Source organism: Anas acuta, chromosome 4, assembly GCF_963932015.1.
Source record: "Anas acuta chromosome 4, bAnaAcu1.1, whole genome shotgun sequence".
Lineage (NCBI taxonomy): Eukaryota > Metazoa > Chordata > Aves > Anseriformes > Anatidae > Anas > Anas acuta.
The window spans coordinates 74,299,986-74,324,740 of NC_088982.1; the positions used below are offsets into that span (position 1 = coordinate 74,299,986).

Genomic DNA, 24,755 nt, shown 5'->3' on the forward strand with positions numbered 1-24,755 from the left:
AACCTTGGCCCCAGAGGAGTGCCATGCTTGCTGGAGGAGATTACTTACACCTGTTCATCTTCCCAGGTGGGAGGTTTCTAATCCTTTCATGCATAAAGATGAACCAGGCCTTGAAACATAGGTCTTAAGCAGTTTAATGAATTTCAAAATATGCGTTTATACTTTGGTTGATGGTTGATAGTTGATTGGGCTACAAATATACTTAGTTTCTGAGGATTACATTTGCAGTTGCCTGAGTTCGTGTGACTTTTTTAAACTGGCTGCCTAACAAATGCACTCTTTTGGCATCTTTACAAGTCCTCGATCACAGAGAATTTTAATGATTGCTGTAAAACTTGAAGCATTTGGTAAAAATAGCATACTTTTGAGTCACTTAAAGTAATATTGCTATGAAGCATGGAAATGTAGTGTACCATGATGCCATTGTGGATGAAGCCCCGTCTGTACCGTGCAGGCTTCAGGTGTGGATATTCTTCTGTGCTGGTCACTCGGATGTGCCAGACCTTCTTCCAGGCCTCATACAGCTGGATGTGAACTGGGTAGACCCCGGAGTGATGCGGAGCCACTGCGTACCCCATGTCAGTCGGTATGCCATGCTCCTGCAAAACAGCAGAGGGAGGGATATATTTAGGAGCAGAAAAAGAACACACAATTATTCAAAGTTCTTTTTTTCCCCTGCAGATCTCAGCATCAGAGAAGCTGTTGTCCTTGGACAGCCTTGTATCTATTTGTATGTAGCACACGATAAAAACAGGGGAGAGATGGAGGGAACGGGAATTACAGTTTGATAACTGCAGAGTGATAAATAATCCTCTTGGATTACATTGTGTTACTGTTATATGGAATAGGTTTGCCTATCTGTTGATTACATATTGTGTGCATTTTAAGATGCCCTATTATTTTGGTTCTTTTTAAAGGTAAACTAGGAAGCTGATGCTAGTTATTTAGTAAGTGATCAAATGGCATTAGAGCAGTAAGCAGAAAAACTCGTTGCTGTGGCATTTATTTTTTGTTTCCTATTACCAGAGTAAGAGCAAGATGCCTTGCTGATTCAAAACCAACTAACCAACCAAACAAAAACCAAATATCCCCTATAGCTTCTGAATCTGCTTATATTTTCCCATGGCATTAGGGCAGTAGCAAAAATGCTAGACTGATAGACTTTTCTTTTTTTTTTTTTTAATAAATATTTATTCAGTTCAGTTTCAATGAGGAAATACGTGCATTTTCATGGATATAATCTATAGGCTATCTTGAAAGTATATTCTGATGAAACAGTGAGGAGGTTATATGCAGGCAGAATGAATTAAGAAAGTCACTTGAATGTGAGTGTACTGGTATGCTGGGCATGTGCCTTCGCTCACAAATATCTCCTGCCTTGTTCTGCTCCTAATCTCTCCCATTCACACGGGCTGTCTGAAAACCCCATCTGATGGGGTTATCTGATGGGGCCAGTTAACCACCTTTAAAGACTGGGATGTTTTCAAGAGATCAAATTATTTGATCAGGTCGTTAATTTTGTTGGTCTGAGTGATGTTCAGAATTGTACACAGCATTTTGTCACCAGCTACAGCCAGGAAAAAAGGCTATGCTCTGCCACTTCTCCATCACCCCTTCAGACCCCTCAACTTCCAAGCCCTTTTCAGCTCTACCATGGGATCTCCAGATCTGTAAGCTGTCACACTGCTGTGGCTCTTGCAGGATCACTTTCTGTGCTCTGGGTGTTTACTGCATCTGTTTTATTCCCAGTACCACACGGTGTGGGACAACGTCTGTGGCATCAGCTCTCAGTGTTGCAAAACTTCCTCTCTTTTGCTATCCTATGGCTTACTAAAATCACTCCCTTCTCCTTCCAGGAGAACAGCTACATCAGCCATTTTATGCTCATATATAACTAATACAGCTGAAAATGGTTAAAATGTGAGATAATGTGTTTGTCCTTCCTCTTGCCCATGTTATCTAATAACTTTATCTAATTACTTCAACTCTGGGAGTGGCAGATTCTGCTGGGCGTCTTCAAGTGCTTTGCAAAGAAAGGCTTTTGGGTCATTGACAAAATTAACCCTGTGAGGAACACTTGCTCATACACGACGTAATGCAGCCACTTAAAATTATCCATTGCTTATTAGTAATTATCTTAGGTTACCAGATGATGGGGAGAGGAGGGGTGTGTAAAAAGAAACCAAAACTCATTACTTTTGTAATTTACTGAGAGAAAAGTATAATTTCTGTTTATTAATGTTACATACCTGAAACGCATTAGTCAGTTTAAGGGTGAGATGATGAGTAGCTGTACAGTAAGTGTCAACTCCTTCTTTTTTTCTCTTTTCTTTAAACATATATAAAGGAGTAAGTTATATCTAAGGGGTTTTGAAAAGCCTGGCTATATATTAACAGGATGCCTGAGTGTATGATGCTCACAGTTGGATGGATATACTGTATTGACTTGAATCTGCAAACCTTCACCAAAACTTGTTAGGGAGTATACACAAATGTAAAGCAAGACTGTCTTGAGATATAGCTAATGACTACTGCTGTGAATATGTCCGAAAGTAGGTATCTGGATGAATACATGTAAAATCCTATTTATCTACTTACTATTTGCAGCTGTTATTGCCATAGAAACAGAATGGTGAAATGGTAATTTACCATTCACAAATAAAATAAGGCAGCATATTGTAAGTTCTCAATATAAAAAGCTAATTAGCCTCTGAATAAACCTGGGCACTACTTAGTTCATCACATAAATACACGTCAGTCACTCAGACACCCAGTACAACTTTAAGAAGGAAAAACTAAGGCATAATCAGATTTTCTTTGACCAGTTCCATGTTCGATTTACTGGAGTAAATTAAATATATATATCCTCTTTTAGTGATTTCTGTTGCTCTGTTTTCTTTTTCTTATTTTGTTATTGAATTTAGTTTAGGATTGAGAACTAATGTGTTAAAGGGGGAACATACATTTGAGTCCAAGAAGGACTTGATCCAAACTGTCACACGAAATGGGAGATGCCATTTTGTCAATTCTAAGGAACAATTTCCTACAAAATTTCATCAGGTTATTTTTATATTCAAGACCTTGTGCATTTATTTGCATAGTTTGGAAAACTTCTGTAACTTTCTGGCACTGAGAAGAACAGTATCACATTCTTGAGCATGCTTTATCTGGGACCACAGCCATTATTTTTGTACAGGTTAAATTTGCTTTGTTATTTCTCTTGTGCATTGAGTTGCAACTGTAATTTAAGTGACAGCGTAAGCTGAAGCTGCAGTGATGCCTGGATAAGTTCAACATTAAAGGAGAATCACTGTTACAACCTGGGGGTTAGGGGCAAATATTATTAAAATAGTTGCTGCAATTTTGGCAAAAACACCCTTGGTCATCTCTACTTTTTCCCATGTCTTGGTTTGCATCATGGAGTGCTCTGAGACCACATGGCCTGCCTTGTTTTAAGGTCTAGACCTGACCAGAAGATGCACTCCAGGAGCACACCTCACGTCCTGTGGACACCAGTGAGGATGTGGTGTATAGATTAATTCCAGCCCAACTCTTCCTCTGATGCCTGCATGTGGCCAGCCCATCCCCATCAGCAGCTGCTTCATGTGGCAGAGCCCAGAGAGCCATTGTCTCATACTCATGCTGATGCACCCAAGCCAGAGCACTGGGAATTGGAAATTCACAGTCCTGCCAGTGCAGCCTGGCTTGTCTGCACACACTTCAAAGCTTTCTTACCCAGAGCCCATTGGCAAGACAGGTACTTCCACAGGTGATCTGAAAGGCTGAAGCAATCTGCCATGGCTGCTTATCTCTCTCAATTATCATCTCTGTTCAAGCAAGTGAAGACTTTTGACCTTCCTATTTGTACAGAAATAAGCTGTATTCGCCATGTCAGCATGTGCTGTGTGTACTCGTTCTGCATTTGAAAAAAAGTTTATGATAAAGAATGGATGACAGAATTAGCACTGCTTTCCAGAGGTAGTTGTTTCAAAATGTAAGTTTGAGTTCCTATAGCCTTTCTTCTGTGAGCAGATGTTGGAAATTTTAATTAAAGAAAAAAAAAAAAACACAAACACACACACACACACACACAAAAAAAAAAAAAAACAGTGCCAGGAAAATTGGCTATTTATATTAGCAGGATTTTTTTATTTTTTTATTTTTTTTCTGAGAAAGAGACAGTTTTTGATTCTGCCAAATATTACTTTTCCTTGTTAAAGCACAATAAGAGCTAAAGCAGAAACAAAACACATGCTATAAGACTACTGACATTCATTTTTTTAAAGACCACCATTGATTTATTTTACAGAAACATCTGGTACTGGACATTACTGGGGAGAGAATAGAAAAGCCCCCCACACTAACCTCTTAATTCAGCATATTTTATGTCTAGTGTAGATCTTTTCATACAGTAAGTGGAACTGCAGGATTCTCTTTGAAGTAAAGAATTCTTAGGTGAAAAAGTTAAAATAACCTCAGGCAAGTTTGCTAAAATTTTTGACTTAGTTCAACAGTAGATGATAGAATAAAGGTAGAACTTCATAAGATGCTATCTTCCCAAGGTAAGATTTGCATAAGCTTTGCATATTCCTAGCACTGGGATATATTTCTAATATTGCCACAGATTAGTGAGATTTCCTAGAAGAGATTATATGTTACTATGTAGGTTTAAAATACTTAGTTTCTTTTATTTGATAAATGATTTCACTATGTGCTTGTCAGCAATCATAAAAATGTGTGGTATTCTAACCTTCATGGACATATGATTTTTGTTCTTGTTGTTTATGTTTCTAGGTAATTTTTTATTGAATAAACGTTTCATTTTTAATTTCAGTTCAATTCTAAACTCTTAAAATCTTATTTAAAAGCTCTCTAGCTAGACAAAATGATTCACCAAACAAAAGGTGGTTATTATCAAGAGACGGGGTTTGAAGTTGTGCAAAGCTAAAATATTTTTCTTAGTTTTATGGAAGGGTATGTCAGGTTTGAGTGACTATAACTATTACAAAACTGTCTGGGGTCAATGGCCTGCAGGTGCACTAGCTGTGAGAGCACAGAGGTTGTTTTTATTTTACATGGTAGAGGAGCATGCTGTGGACAAACATTTTGCCATGGATGACTGTCACAGGATTAGGTCAGTTCAGAATTGTGGATTTATCAAACTGAATCCTGGCTCCTAGTGCTATCCCCGTATTTTTTCAATAAAGTGTGACAAACCTCTTACTAGTTCTGTATGTTAGTATTCGTTTTGCATCTCTGTTGTGTGCTCACTTGGCAAGTGGCTGTAGGGTGCCCATCCGGTCTAAGCAAAGCAGGATCTCTGCTGTCGCTGTCAGATACAGAACTGGCAACCACGTGGGAAGGGACAGCACGGCAGACTGCCAGGTACCACCACAACCCCTATTCCAAGTCTGCTCCTTCTCTGTGTGTGATACTAACAAAAGCTGAGAAAGGAGAGGAGCTCTAGTGATTTGCTTCCAAAGCACGTTCCTGATATGGACAAAAACGCTAATGAAGATCGACAATTCAGGAAGAACCTTAAAATCAGGCAGAATAAATCTCATCCTGTTTGTACAGGGAAACATTATCCTATATATGCAGAACACTTTTAGAATATTTTTAGAGGCAATCTCTAGTGAGCATCTCTAATTCCCAGCGTTAACTACAGATATTAATAATGGGACAAATTAGATTCTTTCATCACACGTAGGAGCTTTGCATTTCATATGTGGTCGTGGGTTTTTTTATTCTTGTTATTTAATTGGTATATTAAAAGCCCATGGTTTCTTTGTGGTTTGGGCAGTTCAAGAGTTTTAGGCTGAGGAAGTGCTAATGTGGATCTGGTTGGTTTAGAAACAGGAAATTGAATCCAAGGAGTGATACTAGAGAGGGTCTAAATGGATTTGTTTTGTATATGTATCTCTCTGAATTGATTTGTTTGTGTATGTGTATCTCACTTGTTCATATCAGATCATAGCTCCATTTTTACAGTTGATGATAATTTTTGCTGTATCTCTACCATGCTTTGGGTGTATGTGCTCACAAATGAGCACAGAAGATAATTACTGAACAAATAAATCAAGGGACAAAATAAAGAGCTTCAGGCTTTGGTTTAAAAATATTCTACCTTTTCTAAGATAAAGATGCACAAGAGGGGGAGGAAGAATATCTTGTGATTAAAGGATGGCAGTGAAAATCAGAACTTGATTTGTTTTATTTTCTGAATGTGCTACAAGAGATTTCTGCTTGCACAATTGTTTACCTCTGTATTAATTACATAGCCTATAAAAATGCAAGAATAATAGTATTTGAGATGCTATCAGTTTGTGAAGCTTAATCCAGGGCTTAATCCATTAGTATCTGTAAAGGATTTGGGGTTCCTCTAATAGAAGAAGAAACAACAACAACAAAACAACAACAAGAATTATGTCAAAACAAACTTATAATCAAAATAAATGTAATTTTCCTTTAGCTGGGCTTTGAAATATACCATCCACATTTACAGAAGTATTAAGACATTAAGACATTAACAAAGCTCTGGGTAGTTTGTAAATTACCAGAGTTAAAGTCTATGGCTCTTTTGTTTTGAAGTGTCTAATGGTTTAAGCTTTCTGGTGTAAATCTACACTGATGGGTAACAGAGATGAAGACAGAAATCTACAGAAATGGACTTTGCTCTTTGTCTACAAGAAGTGAGAGAAGAATGAAGTTATGAACATACCGAATTAACAGCGGAGCATGAAGGCTTCAGGCTGCCTTCCTCCCCACACAAGTGAAATGTCCTCTGAAATAGCAGCACACTGAGAGGTTGCCTGAAAGCCTACCAGGCGTTTGTTTCCTGTCATTATTCCCTGTTCTCACAGCATGTTCTGCTGCTGTTGCATGCTCCTCCGAGGCTGAGGATATTGCGAGTGCTTAAGATGAGATGTGGAAGCAAGGGCAGTGGAGGTGGGGCTATGGGTGGTGGCAGCTGCAGGACCACTGCTCAGACATGCATGGACGAGGATTTTTTTACAAGGACACTGTTCCAGGTAAGTAAAACTTCCCGTGTTTCCTGTCAGGTGAAGAAGAGTGGGGCAATAGCATTTATGAAAGATCTCAGAACATGTCTTCCTCTCACCAGCTAGATGTGGAACAGCAGGAATGGTGAATGTCTCTGTGACACATAACATTCTGAGTGCTTTTATTAGAGGTGGTCTCCTTTAATTCACAAGCAGCTCACAAGTAAGGGATTCACAGAATCACAGAATCACAGAATTTCTAGGTTGGAAGAGACCTCAAGATCATCGAGTCCAACCTCTGACCTAACGCTATCAGTCCCCACTAAACCATATCCCTAAGCTCTACATCTAAACGTCTTTTGAAGACTTCCAGGGATGGTGACTCCACCACCTCCCTGGGCAGCCTGTTCCAGTGATTCCTTTAAAGACTGTTGATTTTATTAAGCCTGAGCTCCACAGAGGTATAATTGAAATCAAGGCAAATCAAGGGACTTGGATACCTAATTGGCAACTAGTTGGATGTATACAAAACTGTTTAGATATCTGACTCTCTACATGTATTTTGTGATGTGCCTGTTTGAGGCAGGCTTCAGTTACAACCCCCCAATTTATAGAGCATCACTTTGAGGAATAGACATATCAGTGTAAAATGGAAAAAAGTGTTTTATCCAGTTGCCAGCTTTAACACCTGCATTTCTTGCCAGTATTCAGCAGGCTGTATGTATACTCAAGCTTCTGCAAACTGAAGATTATGCCTAGTATAAGTGCAAGAGCCAGTAAAAATTGTGCTTATGTACATTTGTAGCTCCATATGATATCCATAAAATACTGTGTTTCAGATAAACTGGCTTGTGTTTGTTAAGCTTACTTTAATCCCCAGCACTCATAGATGAACATTCCTTTTATGAAATGTTTTCTCCCAGTGAACAACATCTCTCCCGAGCCTCATACTCTCTTGCATGAAGAAACTGCTGACTGTGATGAGATTTGGATCTTAAAGCCCAGGTTTCCAGTCAGTGTGATGTGTTTCTTCTAAAATGAAAACACCAGGAGGAGCTGACAGGTCTTAATGAGCAAATTTTGTTGTTGTTGTTCTGTGTGTGTGTGTGTTTTTTTTTTTTTTATATATATATATATATTATTATTATTATTTTAAATGCTAAATCAACCTTGACGGTTCTTTTTCAGGTATAATGACTTGTTCTCCCATCTTGAAGACCCCATTACCTTCTTACTATATTTAAAAAATGAACAAAGAAATAAATCAGGTGAAAAATGAATGTGATCATACTTCCAAGCAATTATTGCAACTTTCCTTGCACAAACTGACAAAGTGTTTTCTCTACTTGCAGTTAAAACAGGAGGTGGGCAGATACAGTCAATAAATAGGAAATGCGAGAGAAAATGGTATCAACATCAAGCTGTGTTCCCATGAGTATAACGCTAAATAAAGATAATAGAGCACAAATAAGATGTATAACACCAAGCAGACTATCTGTGCACTGTTCTGAACCCATAATTTAAATTTGGATCTATGCTGTGAAGTAAAAGAATAATAAGAAGGAGCTTGCACTAATTTTGGAAGACTTATAGAAGTGCAGCTTTAGAAAAGGGAACTCCTTTCCCAAATAAGACCTAAGGATGAGAAAGAAGGGGAAAGTGCAAAACTGTTCCAGAGTAATGGCTGGGACCTCTGTTATCAGGAAGACAAATTTCTCCCACCGAGTGGACTTCAAAGGAAGCCTTTTGAAAAGAAATGTTCTCATAAGTAAATTGCACAGCTCGTATTGATTCAAGGTTGAGAGGTTGGTACAACCCCTGTCCAAATGTAAGCAGGAAATAAAGCTGTAATAATGGCAACTGTTCTCTGACATCAGCCCCTTATTTATAGGCACCCTAAAGAGACTCTACCCTTCAGTGATGATAGGGAGATGGGCTTTATCTTTCTGTAGCTGAAATTGCAAACACTGTCTTACAAGCCCTCTTTTCTGACTGCACTATAGATTTTACTCCTAAAGGTGGTTTGACCTAAAAGGCATCGGGTTGCCTGAAAATAGTAGAATTTCCCTGTAGGTTTAATGATGAATGGACAATGTGTATTTGAGATACAGATTATTTAAAAATTACTCTTGCATTTAAAATCTCAGCTGTATTTAGTTCCCTTAGGACTCTTCGCAGCAGCTTGCCCTGGTCACACAAAATGAATGAACAGGCCATGCCAGGAATAAAAACTGACAGTAACACAGACCTGTGGAAAGGAAAAGTCATCCAAAATACCTCTGTGCTAATACCCTAGGAGATGGGAAGGGGGGAAGTCTGGAGAGAAGAGTAAACGGTTAAGCCATTTTTAATGAATGTGCTTTAAAGATTGTTAGGAAAATATTTTCATAAACAAGGGAATAAATTTCTTCCAACTGCTTGTTTAGGCATCTGCCTTTGCTTGGTTTCCTGATCCATCTTGGCTTATGTGAGGGATGGGGATAAGGGGCAGCTGCTGGCTGGCCTTTCTGAGCGGCAAAGGGCTGAGATCTCTGTTCCCTAAGCAGTAGAGAAAACAACACCGTGTTGATCTGCTCTTTTGGGTAGCACTGGTTACTTGGCATTCCTGTGCCTTGTCAAAGACCACAGTGTCTTTTCCAAAGAGAGCATTTACAGACTTTAGCTTTCTTTGTCATGCTGCATAACCCAGTAGAATTACCCTGAATGGACTCTGAATGGTTTCCACATGACCTCCGAGTACAAGCACTCTGAGCTCTGGGCAGTGCTAGAAGGATGGCTCTTGTAAGTTAACAACACAAACAAGCAAAAATGAAACATCATTATCTATAAACGTTAGTAACAGGTTAGCTATGTAAAAAGCATATTTTCAAACAGGTCATCTAAAAAAAGCACTCTGAAATCCAGCAGCTTCACTTATCTACCTCGTTAGCTTCAAGATTTCTCACAAACCATATCTAACATTTCACATAGTTCACTGGAACTTTCTCCCTCACCTCTGAAGATGTTTGCACCAGACTTCAGGAAGCTGATAACCTGCGTATAATCCCCTTCCTAAAGCTCAAAAGGCCAACTGACATCTGCTGAGATTTCACTGTTTCTGTTCCCTATGGTCTTGCAAGGCTGCTTCTTCTCCAGAAAGCCTGTGCCAGAGAAAAAGGCTATGGCAAAATTCAGCCCAAGTTTGAGTCATGGAAGGCTTTTTGGGGCTGGCTTTCCAATCTTGCAGCCTTATTTCTATACCTATGTAAGCATACATATAATATATGCTTAATAAACATTAATATATGCTAAATAAACATTATAACTATGCTTTCCAAGTTACATATAAAGGTGAAACTTCTGGTAACTTTTACTTACTAGTGCAAATTCTTTGTTGAGGATCATCTGCTCCACCAGTGATGACTCATTGTGGAAAAGATGAGGCTGCATGTGACTCCACATATGGGGAAACCACCAAAACTCATCCACAGATCTCAACAGCAGGTCATCGCCTGCATCTTCCTCTTCAGTCCCTGCAAAAGAAAAAAAGGAATAGAAAAGTAACAGCAGAAAATGCCCATACTATTATTAATATTATTTGTTTTTCCCCTCAAGACAGAAGCTGCTATAGAACCTGATGTCTTTGGCTCTGATTTCTCACCATGCTACAGACAAGCTCTAGCATATCACGGGAGGAATAAGACATACTATGTGTGCTAGCTGACTCTATTCCTGATGCTCTGATAATTGATAGTAATAATAACAGGAACTGAATTTTAAGGGTGGATTGTTGGTCTATGTAATATGCAAGTTTTTAGTTCAGGCTCCCCATGAAGACGGAGGATTGGACGGACTTGTACCCACCTGCCTTGGTCTCAGTGCGTACTGCACAGCTGTAGCTGGCCAGGATGGCATTGCAGAGTGCTGTGTACCAGAGTCCTGCTAAAACCCAAATTCACTTATACATGTAGCTACCCTGTAAACCTCAGCAAACAGAAATCGGATCGTTTCTGGTAAAATGTGAAAGAAGTTTGCAATAGTTTCAAATATGAATAGGTAAAACCCATGTAACTAATTGCAAAAGAGTTCCTGCGTTTCCTATGGTTGAGTGTTCCATTATTGCCACATTTAATCTCTAAGTAAAAAGAATAAAAATTCCTGTGTTAGTGAAGAGTATCTGCTTCAGGCAGGAGCAAGCATGTGTGGTTATAACAAAGCAAACCTTCCATTTGAGAAATTATACAGTGCTACTTCCACTGTCTGCAGCACACGTCTCCAGTGCTTTTTCAAACTGGGGAAGCAAAGTTACATTTCACTAAATTCACCCTCAAATTACTGAACAATATTCAGTTTATTGCAGCCTCCTGTCTTGCTCCTTTATCAGTTTAATTTAAATACCTTTATTTAGCTCCAAAGAAATAATTGTCAATATCAGGCTACTGAGGCAAACATAGCTTTCTTTTTACAAGCCTTTCAATGTTTGCAAAATGCATTGGAAGAAAATATTCATAGATGTTACTGTTTACTTCTGTGGTATGAAGCAGGAACACATAGAGATGTGCACGAACTTCAGCTCTTTATTTTTCACATCTGGAAATGTATTTTGAAGAATGGTGCTGCACAAGGAGAGCATTACTTTGAAACTTTCTCCCAGTGTCAATGAATTAATTTACTCCCCCCCGTAGCACTCTGCAAGTTCTAAGAATGCATAAAGTTGCTCCCATGGATGGGAGTGCTTCTGGAAAAGAGAAAACAACCCTGTTTGCTAGGTTGCATCTGTTGAATGACTGCTCTCTTGTTTCTTGGGGTATGTGGTTCACTTGCACCCACCCAAGGAAAGCTGATCAGAGGGGAGAAACTTAATGTAGGGGAGAAACTTAATGTAGGGTTTCAAAACAGGGAGAAAAGGATAAGAGTCTGTGTAGCCATTGAAGAGCACTTTGGTAACCCAAAGCTAGAAAACTGAAGGTATGAAAAAAAAATAATGCATATTTCAAGTACATAAAGAACTATGATCATTTGACATAGGATTTAGGTCAATGGATAATTTAATATCTTATCATCATTTAAAGTAGAGTTTGGTTAAATATAAATAAATAAATAAATAAATAAATTATTCCAATATCACATTTTTTCCATACTAATTTATTTGTGAATGTAGATGCAATTCATCAAGTTTTGCAATTTATGTTTTTCTTCATTATTATAAAATTATTATAGCAAAGATAAAACAAAGTAAAGCATAACACTTTCAAGTTTATAGAAACAAAAGCACCCTGTAATGTCAGAACTAGAACAGGAAGGTTTGAAGTTTAACACTTGGTGGAGATTTCACTTTTTGGAGGATAATTTTCTTCACAAGCCTTTAAAAAAATGTTGTTTAATTTTTATAAATTCTTAAGTGGATGTATTTAAAAAAATCAAGGGTTTAATGGAACATTTATTAAGTGCTTATATTGTTTGAATATTTTTTCCCAATCCTTTATTCAAAGTATTGAAAGAAAACAAGGAATTGTGAAGTTTTAATTTCTTGTATAATCAGTATTCTCTGTGTTACTTCCTATCTTAATTTTTATATGAAATCTGAAAATTTCAACAGGTCTACAATCAAGGAGGTGAACATATATCTACTTTGAGAGACAGTATGCGCTTTGCAGAGGTAGGTAATAATTCAAAGTTTGATTGCACATAATAAATAATACTACATTTTAAAGCTACAGCTGTAGCTTAGAGGTCTCTTGAGCTCAAAACTGAAACTAAGTTTGAAGTTGCTATCAATAATCTTAGAAATCTTAAATGCAAATAAAGCAAATCCTGAGAACATCTTAATTTCTATTGCTACAGCATAAACAAGAGGAAGATATTTGTTAAAACTGTATAACCAAGAGTTTTTTTTTTTGTTTTTTTTTTTGTTTTTTTTGTCATGTCTACAGTGCTTAGTTTACCTGTGCTACAGAAGAAAACATTGGTGGCATTAAGATGCAGAGCAGTGAGGCTGATTTGCAAGTTGTACTGGTATGAAGGCATACCAACTAGGATTGGTATTTGTAGTACAGATGTCAGCAACATCTTTCGATGAAAATGTATAACTGTATAATCTGCCAGCACTGTCCCATGCTCATCTCCCTCCTGTAGTTTTAAAATGATCCAAGTTTTTGGAAAGGAGAGCAAAATCACACATTAAGGAAGTCAATAAGGCACAGCAATCTCAGTGCGCTAATAAAGCGTGTTGAATACCTGATACTAAAAGCCTCTCTGGGTAAACAAACTACATTTACAGTAATTAAAGAATACCTTTACATGTTTTATTTATAATGAGTCAATAAAGTGTATATTGCATAGAGAATACTTTAGAATCGTTCCGCTAAGCTGATATGACAAAATGCTGCCACTGACTTGTAAATGAAGTGCTCACTTAAAATCTCTGATGCTTCACTGAGTACAGAGAGAAGCGTGTCCCTTAATGGAGGCAATGGCATGCTTCAACTCATTAAGTAGTTTTGTGCTATTTTGGTAAGCCTTGAGATCCTTCGGAGCACATACACACTTGCACATTTGCCTATTTTCTCTACAGCAGCAGTAAATCTGAAATTGGTCAGTGTTATATCAGCTGGGCAAGCAAACCTGTGGACAGGTAGGAACAGGCTTCACTAAGAAACAGTAATGGCATATGGAGGCCATTGGGACTGACAAAGAAAAAATCTATGGGAAGGTCAGGGGGTTGATTTGGTAGGAAGGCTGCGTATTTTGTGCCAGCCACTGCTCAGGATGTTGTAATATTTGTAATAAATTATCTCCTTTCCCACCTCCTCCCTTTCTTGAATTATCTTTCTCTGTGGTGGCCACTGAAAAGACTGATGCCAGCTTTACTCTGTAGATGGCCACAATAGAGCAGCATCCTGCTTTCCTGCTTTAGAGTGGCTCAGAGCCTTGGGCTATTTTTGTTTATTTTGCTGTGTTACGTGTATGTCCAATTAATCTCCAGAAGGAATAACTATACAGGCAGGTCAAGATGAAGTGAGCAGAATACTGAAGGTCTGTCTCCGAAGTTGCTCTCTAATCACAGGTCTGCCACTGGCTTGTTATATGACTCCGGGCAAGTAATTCCATCTCTCTCTACCTCTCATTTTTCTCAGACCCTGCAACCTACATCTTTAGTCTGTAAGGTTTCCTGGGCAGCAGTTGCCTAGCATTATGTGTCTGCATGAGGGGAAAACATCCTGGACTTTCAGTGGTGCCTGAGAACAACAGTGATACAAATAAATAATTTTGGTTTCCTTCTCTCTACATATCCTTCAAAAGGCTACTCATGTCCCCCTCTCCCAGGGTCTTTTGTACTCTTCTAACTCGTAGTAAAATGGAGACATAAGAGGTGGATGAGCTCACCTGCATTGCATTCAAATACTGGTGAAAAAGGGAGTATTGCTGCACCTATGCTGCAGTGGGGGACATTCAGCTGGCTGCCCTAATCTGCAGCTACCTTGTGGCCTGTTAGAGCTTGGACTGCATCATTCTTAGCTTTTAAACTTCTCTCATCTTCTTGCTGCTCCAGTGCCTCCACCTCTCCTCTAAATAAGCTTCTTGGCCTCCCTAGCATCACTCAGGCAAGGAGTGTCGTTAGATGTGGCTGAATGTGTTGACAGCTGAGAATTTTGGAGTTGGTCTTCAAAGGTGAGAAGAGTACAGTATAAGGCTTGGAAAGGAGAAGGACAGTAGATGTTTCCATCACTAAATGTGTGTCTTTTTTTTTTTTTTTTTTGCCTTGGCAGCCCTAGGGAGCAATATGGCTCAGCAACAGCAGAAGGAAGCCTGAGTGGAGCAGCACCAAATTGCTAAGGAGAAGGTGAAGGGACAGAGGAGAAAAAAAACAAAGGGGGGGACATTACACTGTGGATAAATGGACCAACAGAGAGAAAGGAGTCATAAACAGGAGATGTAAAAGCACCTAATCTCCACAGAGATGTGGTGCTTGTGTGCAACATTTTATTGCATGCAGTACAAAGGAAGCAGGGTTTCAATATCCATTTAATACAAATTTCTTTTCATCCTGTTTTCCTTTTTCTTGCAATAAGAATGAATTTCTGAATTGAATGATTCTACCTTTGTCATCCCTCCCAGTTGCAGACCACTGAGCTAGATTACCTTTAGTCTTAGCAAAATCAAATTTATCCTGTTAAAATACTTCTGCCCCTTTAGGGGTTATGAGACCATTTTTTTTCCAGTGTTTTATATTTCATCATACCTGCCATAGTGGTAAAACCCTAGTATGTCTTCTCTGCTGTCCTGCATTGTACAGAATTATGGAGATCTTAGCAGTTCCTTTGCTTTCTTTATAACCCTAAGGTTTACTACCACACATCTTTCAGAAAAGCACCAATGACATCTACATATTCCTAAGAACCTCATCCATAGCCTACCTAAGAACCTCATCCATTGCCTACCATTGTTCCAGTGGGCAGTGAATGAGACCCTGGATGTTAAAATATTGGAGCACATATTGGAGACTGCTCCGCTGAGTTATTGTTTTATTTAAAAAGGGCATGTTTAAAGCTAGGTTTAAAATCCTGTCACCTATTTATCTGTAGCTACCTGAGAGCATGAAGTTCCTTCTTACCTGTGTGGTAAAATTTTCCTGAAAATCCAAGGTTGAAGGTAAAATTTGCAACCTGAGTGCGCAGTAAATTTTGAGTCTCTAGTAAAGCCTGAAATAAATAAGAAATTAACATGCGTTTAGAAAAATGAATATTATTTTTTTGTATGCCTCATTTTAAAAATTGTGTCCAGCTGAGGAGATACAACAAAGAAGATCTTATTAAATGTTTCACATTTTATTTTAGGGTCATTCTTATTTTTTCCCTCCTTTCCTTCCTTCCTTCCTTCCTTCCTTCCTTCCTTCCTTCCTTCCTTCCTTCCTTCCTTCCTTCCTTCCTTCCTTCGTTTAAGACTATTACAGTTAGCTTAATTTTCTGCATCAGAGTTTGATGATCTAGCAATGCTAGTAGTAATATCTAAGTACTGAAGTACATGATGGTTTTATAACATGGACAAAGATACTACATATTATTTGCAATGATCTATGGCAGGACTTGAATCCAGTCAATTGAGAGTCTGCAATGTACTAAATCTCTAAGTCACACTTATTTCGGGTTATTAATAAAATGATAAAATGTGCTTAATCTACAGAGTAAAATCAGGAATGCTGCTTGCCATCCAGATGTGGAGGCATTAGGATTTACTTACCTGCAGAAACTGTTTTGATTTTGTTTTGATTTTGTTTCATTGTTTGATTGTTTCTTAAGACCTAATTCAGGATTAAGTGTGAAACTCCAATTTTAACCTATGGTAGAAGTAATGTCCATTTTTCTCACGTCTGAAATTAAATCCCTGTTTATTTTTATTCTCTTCATGAAAAAGATAAGACTAGTTTAAACAAAACAGAGGAAAAGGTCTTCATCACCTACCCAGTTTTTCATGGACATATTTCCAACCAACAGAGAAGAAGATAGTGGTTCAGTCTGCATGAGCTATCCACCTCTATTGTTAGGTTGTCAGCTCTGAACTGCTTCTAAAGATAGTCCTTGCTGCTCAGATGTCTGCTTTGAAACTCCAGCCCACATAATCTGGACGTGCTACATATGCAAGATGGATAGTGCATTTGTCTCCCTATTGGTTTTGCCAATGTTGAATGGGTTATAAGCTCTATTTTCATCAATTTTCCATGTCTCCATTATGTGGCTCTTGAGAACTTTTCCCATTATCTATTAATAACATTTCTATTGATTGAATGTTCGTGTTCTTGCACAGTTCAAAGACAAAGTGAACGAAGTGGCTTATACACAGTCCAAGTCCACCTAATGTTTCCTTTCATTTGAAAAGATTACATTTCATATGTTCATTAGGAATTTCACTTAACAGTACAGGAAAATAGCACCATTTTTTTTGCTCAACCTACTGGTATATGGAAAGAAAGAAAGGAAGAAAGAAAAAAAATTAAAAAAAAGGGAAAAGAAAAGAAAAAGCAAAAGACGGAAAGGGAGGAAAGGGAGGAGAGAACAAATGAGTGACTTGTAACCAATAGCATAGTTAGTCATATAGTTAGTCCATTGTAAATGGTGAATCAGTGGGTTAAGAGGCTGATCTGCAGATAGGTGGCCTATGCAATGTTAATCCAGACTAGAGCTAAACAAAACAGGTCTGTGGTAGCACAATGTCTCATATTTCCTTTGCACTGCAGCTACTGTCAGCATTTGTTGTAGGCCATTAATTTCCTAAATGTACTGACTACATGCTAATCACAATGTACACTTAACCACCATGCATGTTGGAATATTGGAATACAAGTCTCCTCAAAAGCTTCAGCTAACAGTTCCCTTCTGTAATGGCATCATTTGGGTGCCAGGCAGCTCAGGAGTGTAATAAAAAAGATAGCCAGAAAGTGGCCTTCCTTCCTTCCTTGTTTGTTTGTTTAAATAGAAACATTTATTGGGTGTTAAGGAAGATGTAAAACAGTGTTTATCAGTGATAGCTGCATACCTTGCTAAAAGAAAGGATAAAGCAATCTAATGGCAGTAAGCTGTATGCTTGAGCATTGCATATTAAGATAGTGGTATGGTTTCCAGCTTGTATTGCCAGGTATTTAATAAATTGATTATTTCACTCCTGTGACAATCTCACATGTCACTCTTTCTGCATGCTACATAACAACTAAATAGTCACCAAAACATAAAACCTTGGACATTTACAACACTGCTAGTTAAAACATTGAGGAAAATCCCCAGCTGATAAAAACTGGCAATAAACTGACAACATTAAGGTCATAAGTATAGAATCTGAGTCATTAGATTTTCGAACATGATTTTCCAAGCTACAAAGAGCATTTTATATACGTTGAGAAAGACTGATGGGCTAAGCAAAATCAATTCAATTTTCCTTTGAAGAAAGATCACCTTGAGAAATTATTATCGCTTAACATATAGTACAAGAAAGTATGTGAAACAAACATCATATCACTTTATTTTTTCTCTCCAATTTCCCTCACACTCATGTCTCAATAAGATCACAAAACTGGAAGATAGGCGGAAGCCTTCCATCCCAGTGAGGTCTCATTAAAAACACAGAGTTAGGATTAAGATGTAAATCCTGTAACCTGCAGGGTGTCAAGCATTTTTGTCTGTCTAAAGGGCAAACCTGTCACTCAGACTGGATTTGGCTTGCTCCTGAAGTCTTGGTTTTATTGCAATTTCCATATACGCATATCAATTTAGATGATATGTGGCTAAACTTCATTTTCATGACCTCACCCCTGTTTAATTCTAAGAAGATATTGTCAGCTGAGTCCAAACATTTTGTCACTGCTTGCCTGTCTGTATAGAAGGGGAGATTTCTTCCATGTCCTTAATATCAAAACCAGTACCCATTTAGGTAATTAGGGTCTATCATGCCTATTTTAATTAATATATATTTTCAAGCAATATTGCTAATTACTCACACACTACTCTCACTGGTAATTCTAGAGTAAATAATGAGAACTTTGTCTCCTGCAGGTACGGACCTTAACAGCACTCAGCATAGAAAAGTGCCGTGGCTGGAAAAGAGCAGACAAGTTTCTTTCATCAGCCTTCTTGCACATTCATAGGTCGTTTGTTTGTCTGCTTGTTTGCCTGTTTGTTTGCAATGCTGAAGCAAGGATAGCTGTTGCGTGGGCAGGAACGGCGTCTCTGGGGTTCCTGGATGGTGCCGCCTGGAGGATCTGTGTGTCCCTGCCATCCGGTGCTAGAAACCTTTCCGGGACTCGAGATGCAGAGGGTATTTATTGTATTCTAAATGCATTACAGAAGGGTTTTGCAGGATGAAGAAGGATTATTGAATTTTAACAGCTGGAAATCACACCAAAGACCAGGTGTGAATACAGCTATTCACACAGTCTTGCCACCCCGGCTCCCCTTGGCAGCCCTCCTTCCCCAGAGGCTCACCCATCCCCATCCCTGTCCCCTCATGTGGTGATCCTGGGACTCAGACAATTTTTTTGGGGGGGAGAAGAGAGGAATGTGGGGAAAAAAGCATGACAAATCTTGTAGAGAAGATTTTGCCTGGATATTTCCACTTGCCACAGCATTTAATTCTTATCTGCCAATATATATTTTTTCCTCAGAGTCAGTGGGATTATTCCCTTTGCTCCAAGTACTGGGGTTTAAGAGTTGTAAGTAGAGGATGGCTATTTGCTTGTGAAAATGCAATTAGCATTTTGCCATTGAATGCATAGAGTTGCATTAAATCAATAGCTGTAACTCACCATTGCTGTTTTGTTGAACAGTTAAATTAACCATGGTAAATAATTACCATTTCCCAAGAAAAGAACCACGGAGCATGTTTGCACATGGACAAGGTGGCATGTCTCAGTCCCAGGTTAAGCAAATAGGTTTTTTTGTTTGTTTGTTTTGTTTTGTTTTGTTTTTCTTAAGTATTCCAAGTTGTTCTTTCAAATACAAAAACTTCATTGCCAGGAATCTCTCCAAACTTGTAGCTTTCATTTTATTGATACTTTGTTTTGTCAATAAGGCTTCTCTCTGTGACATCTACAAGATACAGTTTCTTCTTTATATTGCATTTACATTCAGCAGTATCTTGCATTAATCCATATAATTACCTTTTGTAGATTTGAAGTTGTCATGTCTTTATTCTTCATAATTGGTGCATCTATTAAGCAGAAGTGATATTTTCCTGCTATGTCCTTGTTAATTATAACTCTATCCTTCATTTACATAATAAACTTTTTGGGGCGATTTCTGCAGTAACATTTCATGGCTAATAGGAAGCAATTTGCTTTCCTTTATTAAGTACATTAAAACTTCATGCCCCAGACATCATTGACTGTAAACATTTGATTCTGCTCAAATTTAATGCACCAAGGCATTTTGCTCTGCCATATTAGGTTTATTTATGTGCTATGTTCTGGATTGTTAGCTGCTAATGAGACTTCAGTTCTTATTGCTCTAAGGCCTGAACACTAACCTCATTTTAATGAGTTCATTATTTGCTGCCTTCTGAATGGAAGACAACAAATTTTCCTTTTAATTAAAGGTCAAAACACCTCTGGCTAAGGAAAGTGAAGAGGTTATCAAATCCTTAGAGAAGGCAAAAGAATGACTTTTTCTGATTTTGATGCCAAGCATGGGCAGGCCAGGCTGAGGTAGAAGGTGTTTCTCGGGGGACCAAAACTCCAAATATAACTAAGCATGGTAGCAAGTGTTCCCAAGACATGGTTAAAAAAAAAAAAAAAAAAAAAGTCATCCAAAGTAATTACAGAGGCTTTACTCCTAACCCAAAGATCTGTGGATCAATACTACTGCAAGAACATGAGCCCTTGTTGCATGTGTGATGATTTATAGGGTGCAGAGGACAGATGCCATATTAATTGAGCCAACAAAATCTAATCTCATACATCTTATTGGGGAAAAGTGAGGCAAATGTGGTCAGTGCTGGGGGCTGTTTATAGTGAGGCAGATACATGCAACTCTGCCTCTGTGTGTGTGCATATGCAGGTAAAGAGATAGGTGAACCCCTTCTTGGAAAATACAGGGTGGGAATTTTAGTGAAACCAAATAATGGATTAATTAAAGGAATTAAGATGCAGCCCTTAACCTTTGTCTAGCGTTTTATACCCAGTCACAGGTGCATCTCTTGTTTGTGAAGTTGCTCACCCCACAGCTATTGGTGTTAGGGATATGAAGAGCATTTGTTAAGGAAGGGACTACTGTCTGTGTGAACAGCTGGTGAAAACCTAAAATTTGTTTTTGGAGGAAAAGCCTAACATTTTGTGAAACAGACATTGTTTAGGATGAAACCTAAAATAGTCAAAATGTCCTTATATCAACTCTAAACATATTTTCCACAAAAATGAACCAAATTTCCTTACTTTTGGAGATGTTTCAGGGCCCCTCCCAGAAATTGCTGAAGGAATCTGAGAACGTCAGGAGACGTGGAGGATGGGTCCAAGATTTGCATTACCCCACTGGGTAATAGGAAGCCCAACATATCATTCTTTGTCCTGGGCATGCAAGTGGCCTTCCAGAGACAGTATAATGAATGTGATTTTTTTAAACGAGCGAAACTCAAGATCTTAGAAACTGGAGTTCCCACCTCTATGGCAGAGATCTCTGTGGTCAGGGTCCCCATCCTGTGGGGTGCTCCACTAACTTGAGCTGCGGGGGAGTCTAATCCCAAATTACTACAAAGCCTTTCCACAGTGTGGAGGATGGATGAAAAAGGATGTAGTACTTCCCACAGTTTGGAGGGAGATCAAGTGAAGGAGGGGGAGTTAGGTGTTTCTGCTTTTCAATGTATCTATAATTTGCTGTCATCCTGAATTTTTTCATTTCCCCAGAACCATTCTGGGAAGCACTTCTGATGCGGAAGGATGTGCTGGTGGCAGGCATCCCAGGACTACACGGCCAAGGTTGCGCTGCCCCATCGCCATCTGAAGGATATGACTGAGAATCTTGTCAAAAACGGGCTAACTTTCCATTACTCAAAGTCATTATTCATTTGGGAATGGAATCTAGTGCTGGGTAGTAGTGCCACTGCTGCAGCTTTTTCTCTCTTTTGTGTGTGTGGGCATAAGCTATATATATGCTGCCTATATATACATTATTATTTATTTGTATATACTGCAGATACAAAATATATGCAAATATGTAAGTGTAGATATGTTAGAGTAAATCTTCCTACGTATGCTGTTTATATACACTGCTTAGTAATAGTGTTTTTGTCTGGGACAGATTGCCCAGAGAGGCTGGGAAATTTCTGTACTTTGAGATACAAAAATCAGGCATGGACAAGACCCTGCATGGACTGATCTATCTTTCAAGTTACCTCTGCTTTGAGCAGGGGTTTAGAATAAATCACCTCCATAAATTGCTTCCGTCCCAAATTATTTTAAGATTCAATGAAGCTTTCCCCTGTATTTTTCACTTCAAGACAGTTTTCTAAAGGTTCTTTGGTAGCTACTTGTTATTAATACCAAGAAGTCTTTTAATGCATTTATACATTTTTGTTCCTAACATCTGTCTTTAATGCTTTTGCAGTTATACAGCTCTGAGGTTCATTCCCAAGCTGTTCTGTGCAGCAATTTGCTGGTGGTCTGTGGAAAGTTGAAGGACTACAAAGTAGTAGTTTTGCTTTCCAGCTGTAGATGTGTAGGAAAAAAAAAAAAAAAAAAAAAAAGAAAGAAAGAAAGAAAGCAAAGCAGTATTTCTTTCCACTGGAAGCAGATGTTCTCAGGATGGATGTTTGATTGCCTCTTCCTGCTCGTTTCCTCCCTGAAATCTATGCTAAGAAAACATCTGACAGTGCCCGAGGTAGTCTTGGCAATCTTCAAAGTCAATGCAATCTTCATAGCACTACTATGAAATTGTAAATCCCAGTAACCATCATAAGGCCAGTGGAAGTAGCTAGTCACTATTTTTCTGATATAAAAACTGAATTTAAAGGAGGTGATGAGCAGCCTAACTTCACTGACAGGGTCAGTGCAAGAGCAGGATTCTGGGTTCTTCAGTTTTATCTTTTGGTTTGGAGCACAAATTTCTGCTGTAAAGGGGACAATCTAATCAGCTGTACATGTATCTGCGCTTATTAAAACACAACACAGTGATGAATTTATAATCTCAGTACAGTGTTCATTGATTTCTGTTTGCTGGGGATTTCAGCCCACTTCACAAGTTTTTAACAGAATTTTAATAGAAAATTCATTAATGCTATAGTGTAGAGATTATAAAGAATTTACATTATTGACTTGTCAGATCTTAAAAGGAGTATACGGGTTAAACTTAGTCAAATCCTTAATGGGATTTTAAAATCACTTGTACTATTTACCCTGTGCCAAAACTGATTTGAACAGATGTTAACCAGGCCTGGATCAATGGGCAACTCTTAACCCTCACAGACTTTCTTTCCTTTCCTTTTTCCTCACAGACTTACTTTTCTGACATTTTTTATATAATGTGACATACAAATGATGTAATTCCAAGTGCCTGCTGAAGACCCTCACCACTCCTAACAAGGTGGGCCAAGCATCAGCCATTGCCCTGTGTTAGTGAGATGGGACTTCTTTCTTCTTTTTCATATTTATTTCTGTGAAGTACTATGCTAATCTATAGTGCTATATAAATAATTAATAAGAAGGGCTCTGATGATGCTGAACACAGCCGGCTCTATCTGCAGATCTATTTTTTATTACAGAGCTATTACTTGCGTCTGTTCAGCATTTCCCTTGAATAGCTGTCTTAGTGTGAGGTCCAGGAGGGTATGTGGGTTTATCTGAAGCAAGAAAAAAAGTCATGTTTTTCACTTATATGTAATATGTTTATTGCAAACAGAAGAATTTATTTTTTCTTTTTGAGTGCAATGTCCAATTTGTCTGATCTGCTTCTGCTACTATTTAATTACTCTGTCCCAAAGTCAAAAAACAATCAGGAGTCTAATTGCGTTTCATTCAGCACAGAGGACTGCATCTGTTCCAGTAAAGGTTCAGCTGAATGAGATGAATGGGGTGATATTGCACCAAATTTACCAGCTACTTATGGCTATCTGCCTAATAACATTGCTTGAGAATTCAGAAAGCAGCTTTTTGTTAGGTGCTCTAGGAGCAATGATGCCATGGAAGTGTGAATTCAAAATGAAGAGCATTAGTGAAAAGTAAGGTTTATTTTAACCAGGACTGTATTGGTGAGTTAATGCAGTTCCTTCCAGCTCTCCAGCAGGACCTGGGTGAGAAAGATCGAAGGGATTAGGCATGGGGACCAGCTGCAGGTGCTGTAGCAGCATGGCTGCAGTCATTACCTATTGCCAGTGATTACTGTCCTATATCGGTGTTACCTGCAGAAAAGATTTACAGACTATTTGGGAAATCACTGAGGGTCTCTAACATAAATCATTACTGATGCTGAAGGATTTTTTAGCAATACTAACCAGGTCTGCTGACAAATCTTAGAAGGAGAAAATCCAGCCTGTGCCCAAATCAAGGGTGGGTATTCCCTGTGGTCATAGGGATGGGGCAGCCTCCTGGCACTAGCCCTGCTGCAGACAAAGATCCCTCCTTGCAGGTTGCATGCAATAGCCTGTGGCACTTTCAGCTGTGCAGCAGAAGGCTTGACAGTTTATTTCTTATCAGTTCTAATTTTTCAAAAGCTTAAGCATTTTCAGCAAAAGAAATCTCCTGGAGGAAGGCCGTTCAGTCTTGGAATCAGGAGAAGGTAATCTGCCAGCTATAGATGAAGGAGTTTTGACTCAATTTCTAAAACAGCACGATAGGAATGCTTACTTTAATTTGTAACTCTCCTGTCCTCTCCCAGGCCACCTGCCCATTAAAAGGAAAACTGTGGTAGGTATTTCCGAACAGCCAGGTACAATTGTCTTGCTAGGGAATGGCCTTTCTGCTGTGTTTGTAATGTGACAGCAATATCAACACTAGCAACATTGCAACTGCTTGTTTATCATTTGAACCAGAATTTAATGGCTGTAGCAATAGTTTTTTGTTTGTTTGTTTTTCTGGAAAAAAATGGTGAATCTGTGTGACATCCATCAACATTTCCTCTTCCTGTTGATGCAGGCCACACCATAAAATACACCTAAATGACAGCTTTCACTATTATAACTCTTTTTTTAATCTGTTCAGCTGCAATAGTGTGGTTGTCCCCAAGCACAGTCAGTAGAGGCAGCCCTTTGATGAGATGCAGTAGTCAGAAGAAAAGGCTGAGCGTGCGGCTTACTTTGCTGGTT

At 38.6% G+C, this 24,755-nt stretch overlaps 1 protein-coding gene and 1 long non-coding RNA gene across 3 annotated transcripts in view; one reads left to right on the forward strand and one right to left on the reverse strand.

Annotated features, from left to right (window-relative positions):
* The window catches only part of LOC137856551 (bifunctional heparan sulfate N-deacetylase/N-sulfotransferase 4), a 106,489-nt gene that overhangs the window by 44,599 nt on the left and 37,135 nt on the right, over nt 1–24,755 (reverse strand). For both annotated transcript variants that reach the window (XM_068682131.1, XM_068682130.1), the window contains exons 3-5: nt 15,595–15,682; nt 10,359–10,513; nt 414–599 (exon numbers count right to left, since the gene is read on the reverse strand). In XM_068682131.1, the coding sequence (XP_068538232.1) occupies nt 414–599; nt 10,359–10,513; nt 15,595–15,682 (429 nt within the window). The remainder of the gene's footprint in view (nt 1–413; nt 600–10,358; nt 10,514–15,594; nt 15,683–24,755) is intronic.
* LOC137856553 (uncharacterized) lies at nt 452–2,878 on the forward strand. Its single transcript, XR_011096580.1, has 2 exons — nt 452–586; nt 682–2,878. It is a non-coding gene; the product is annotated as an uncharacterized lncRNA (long non-coding RNA).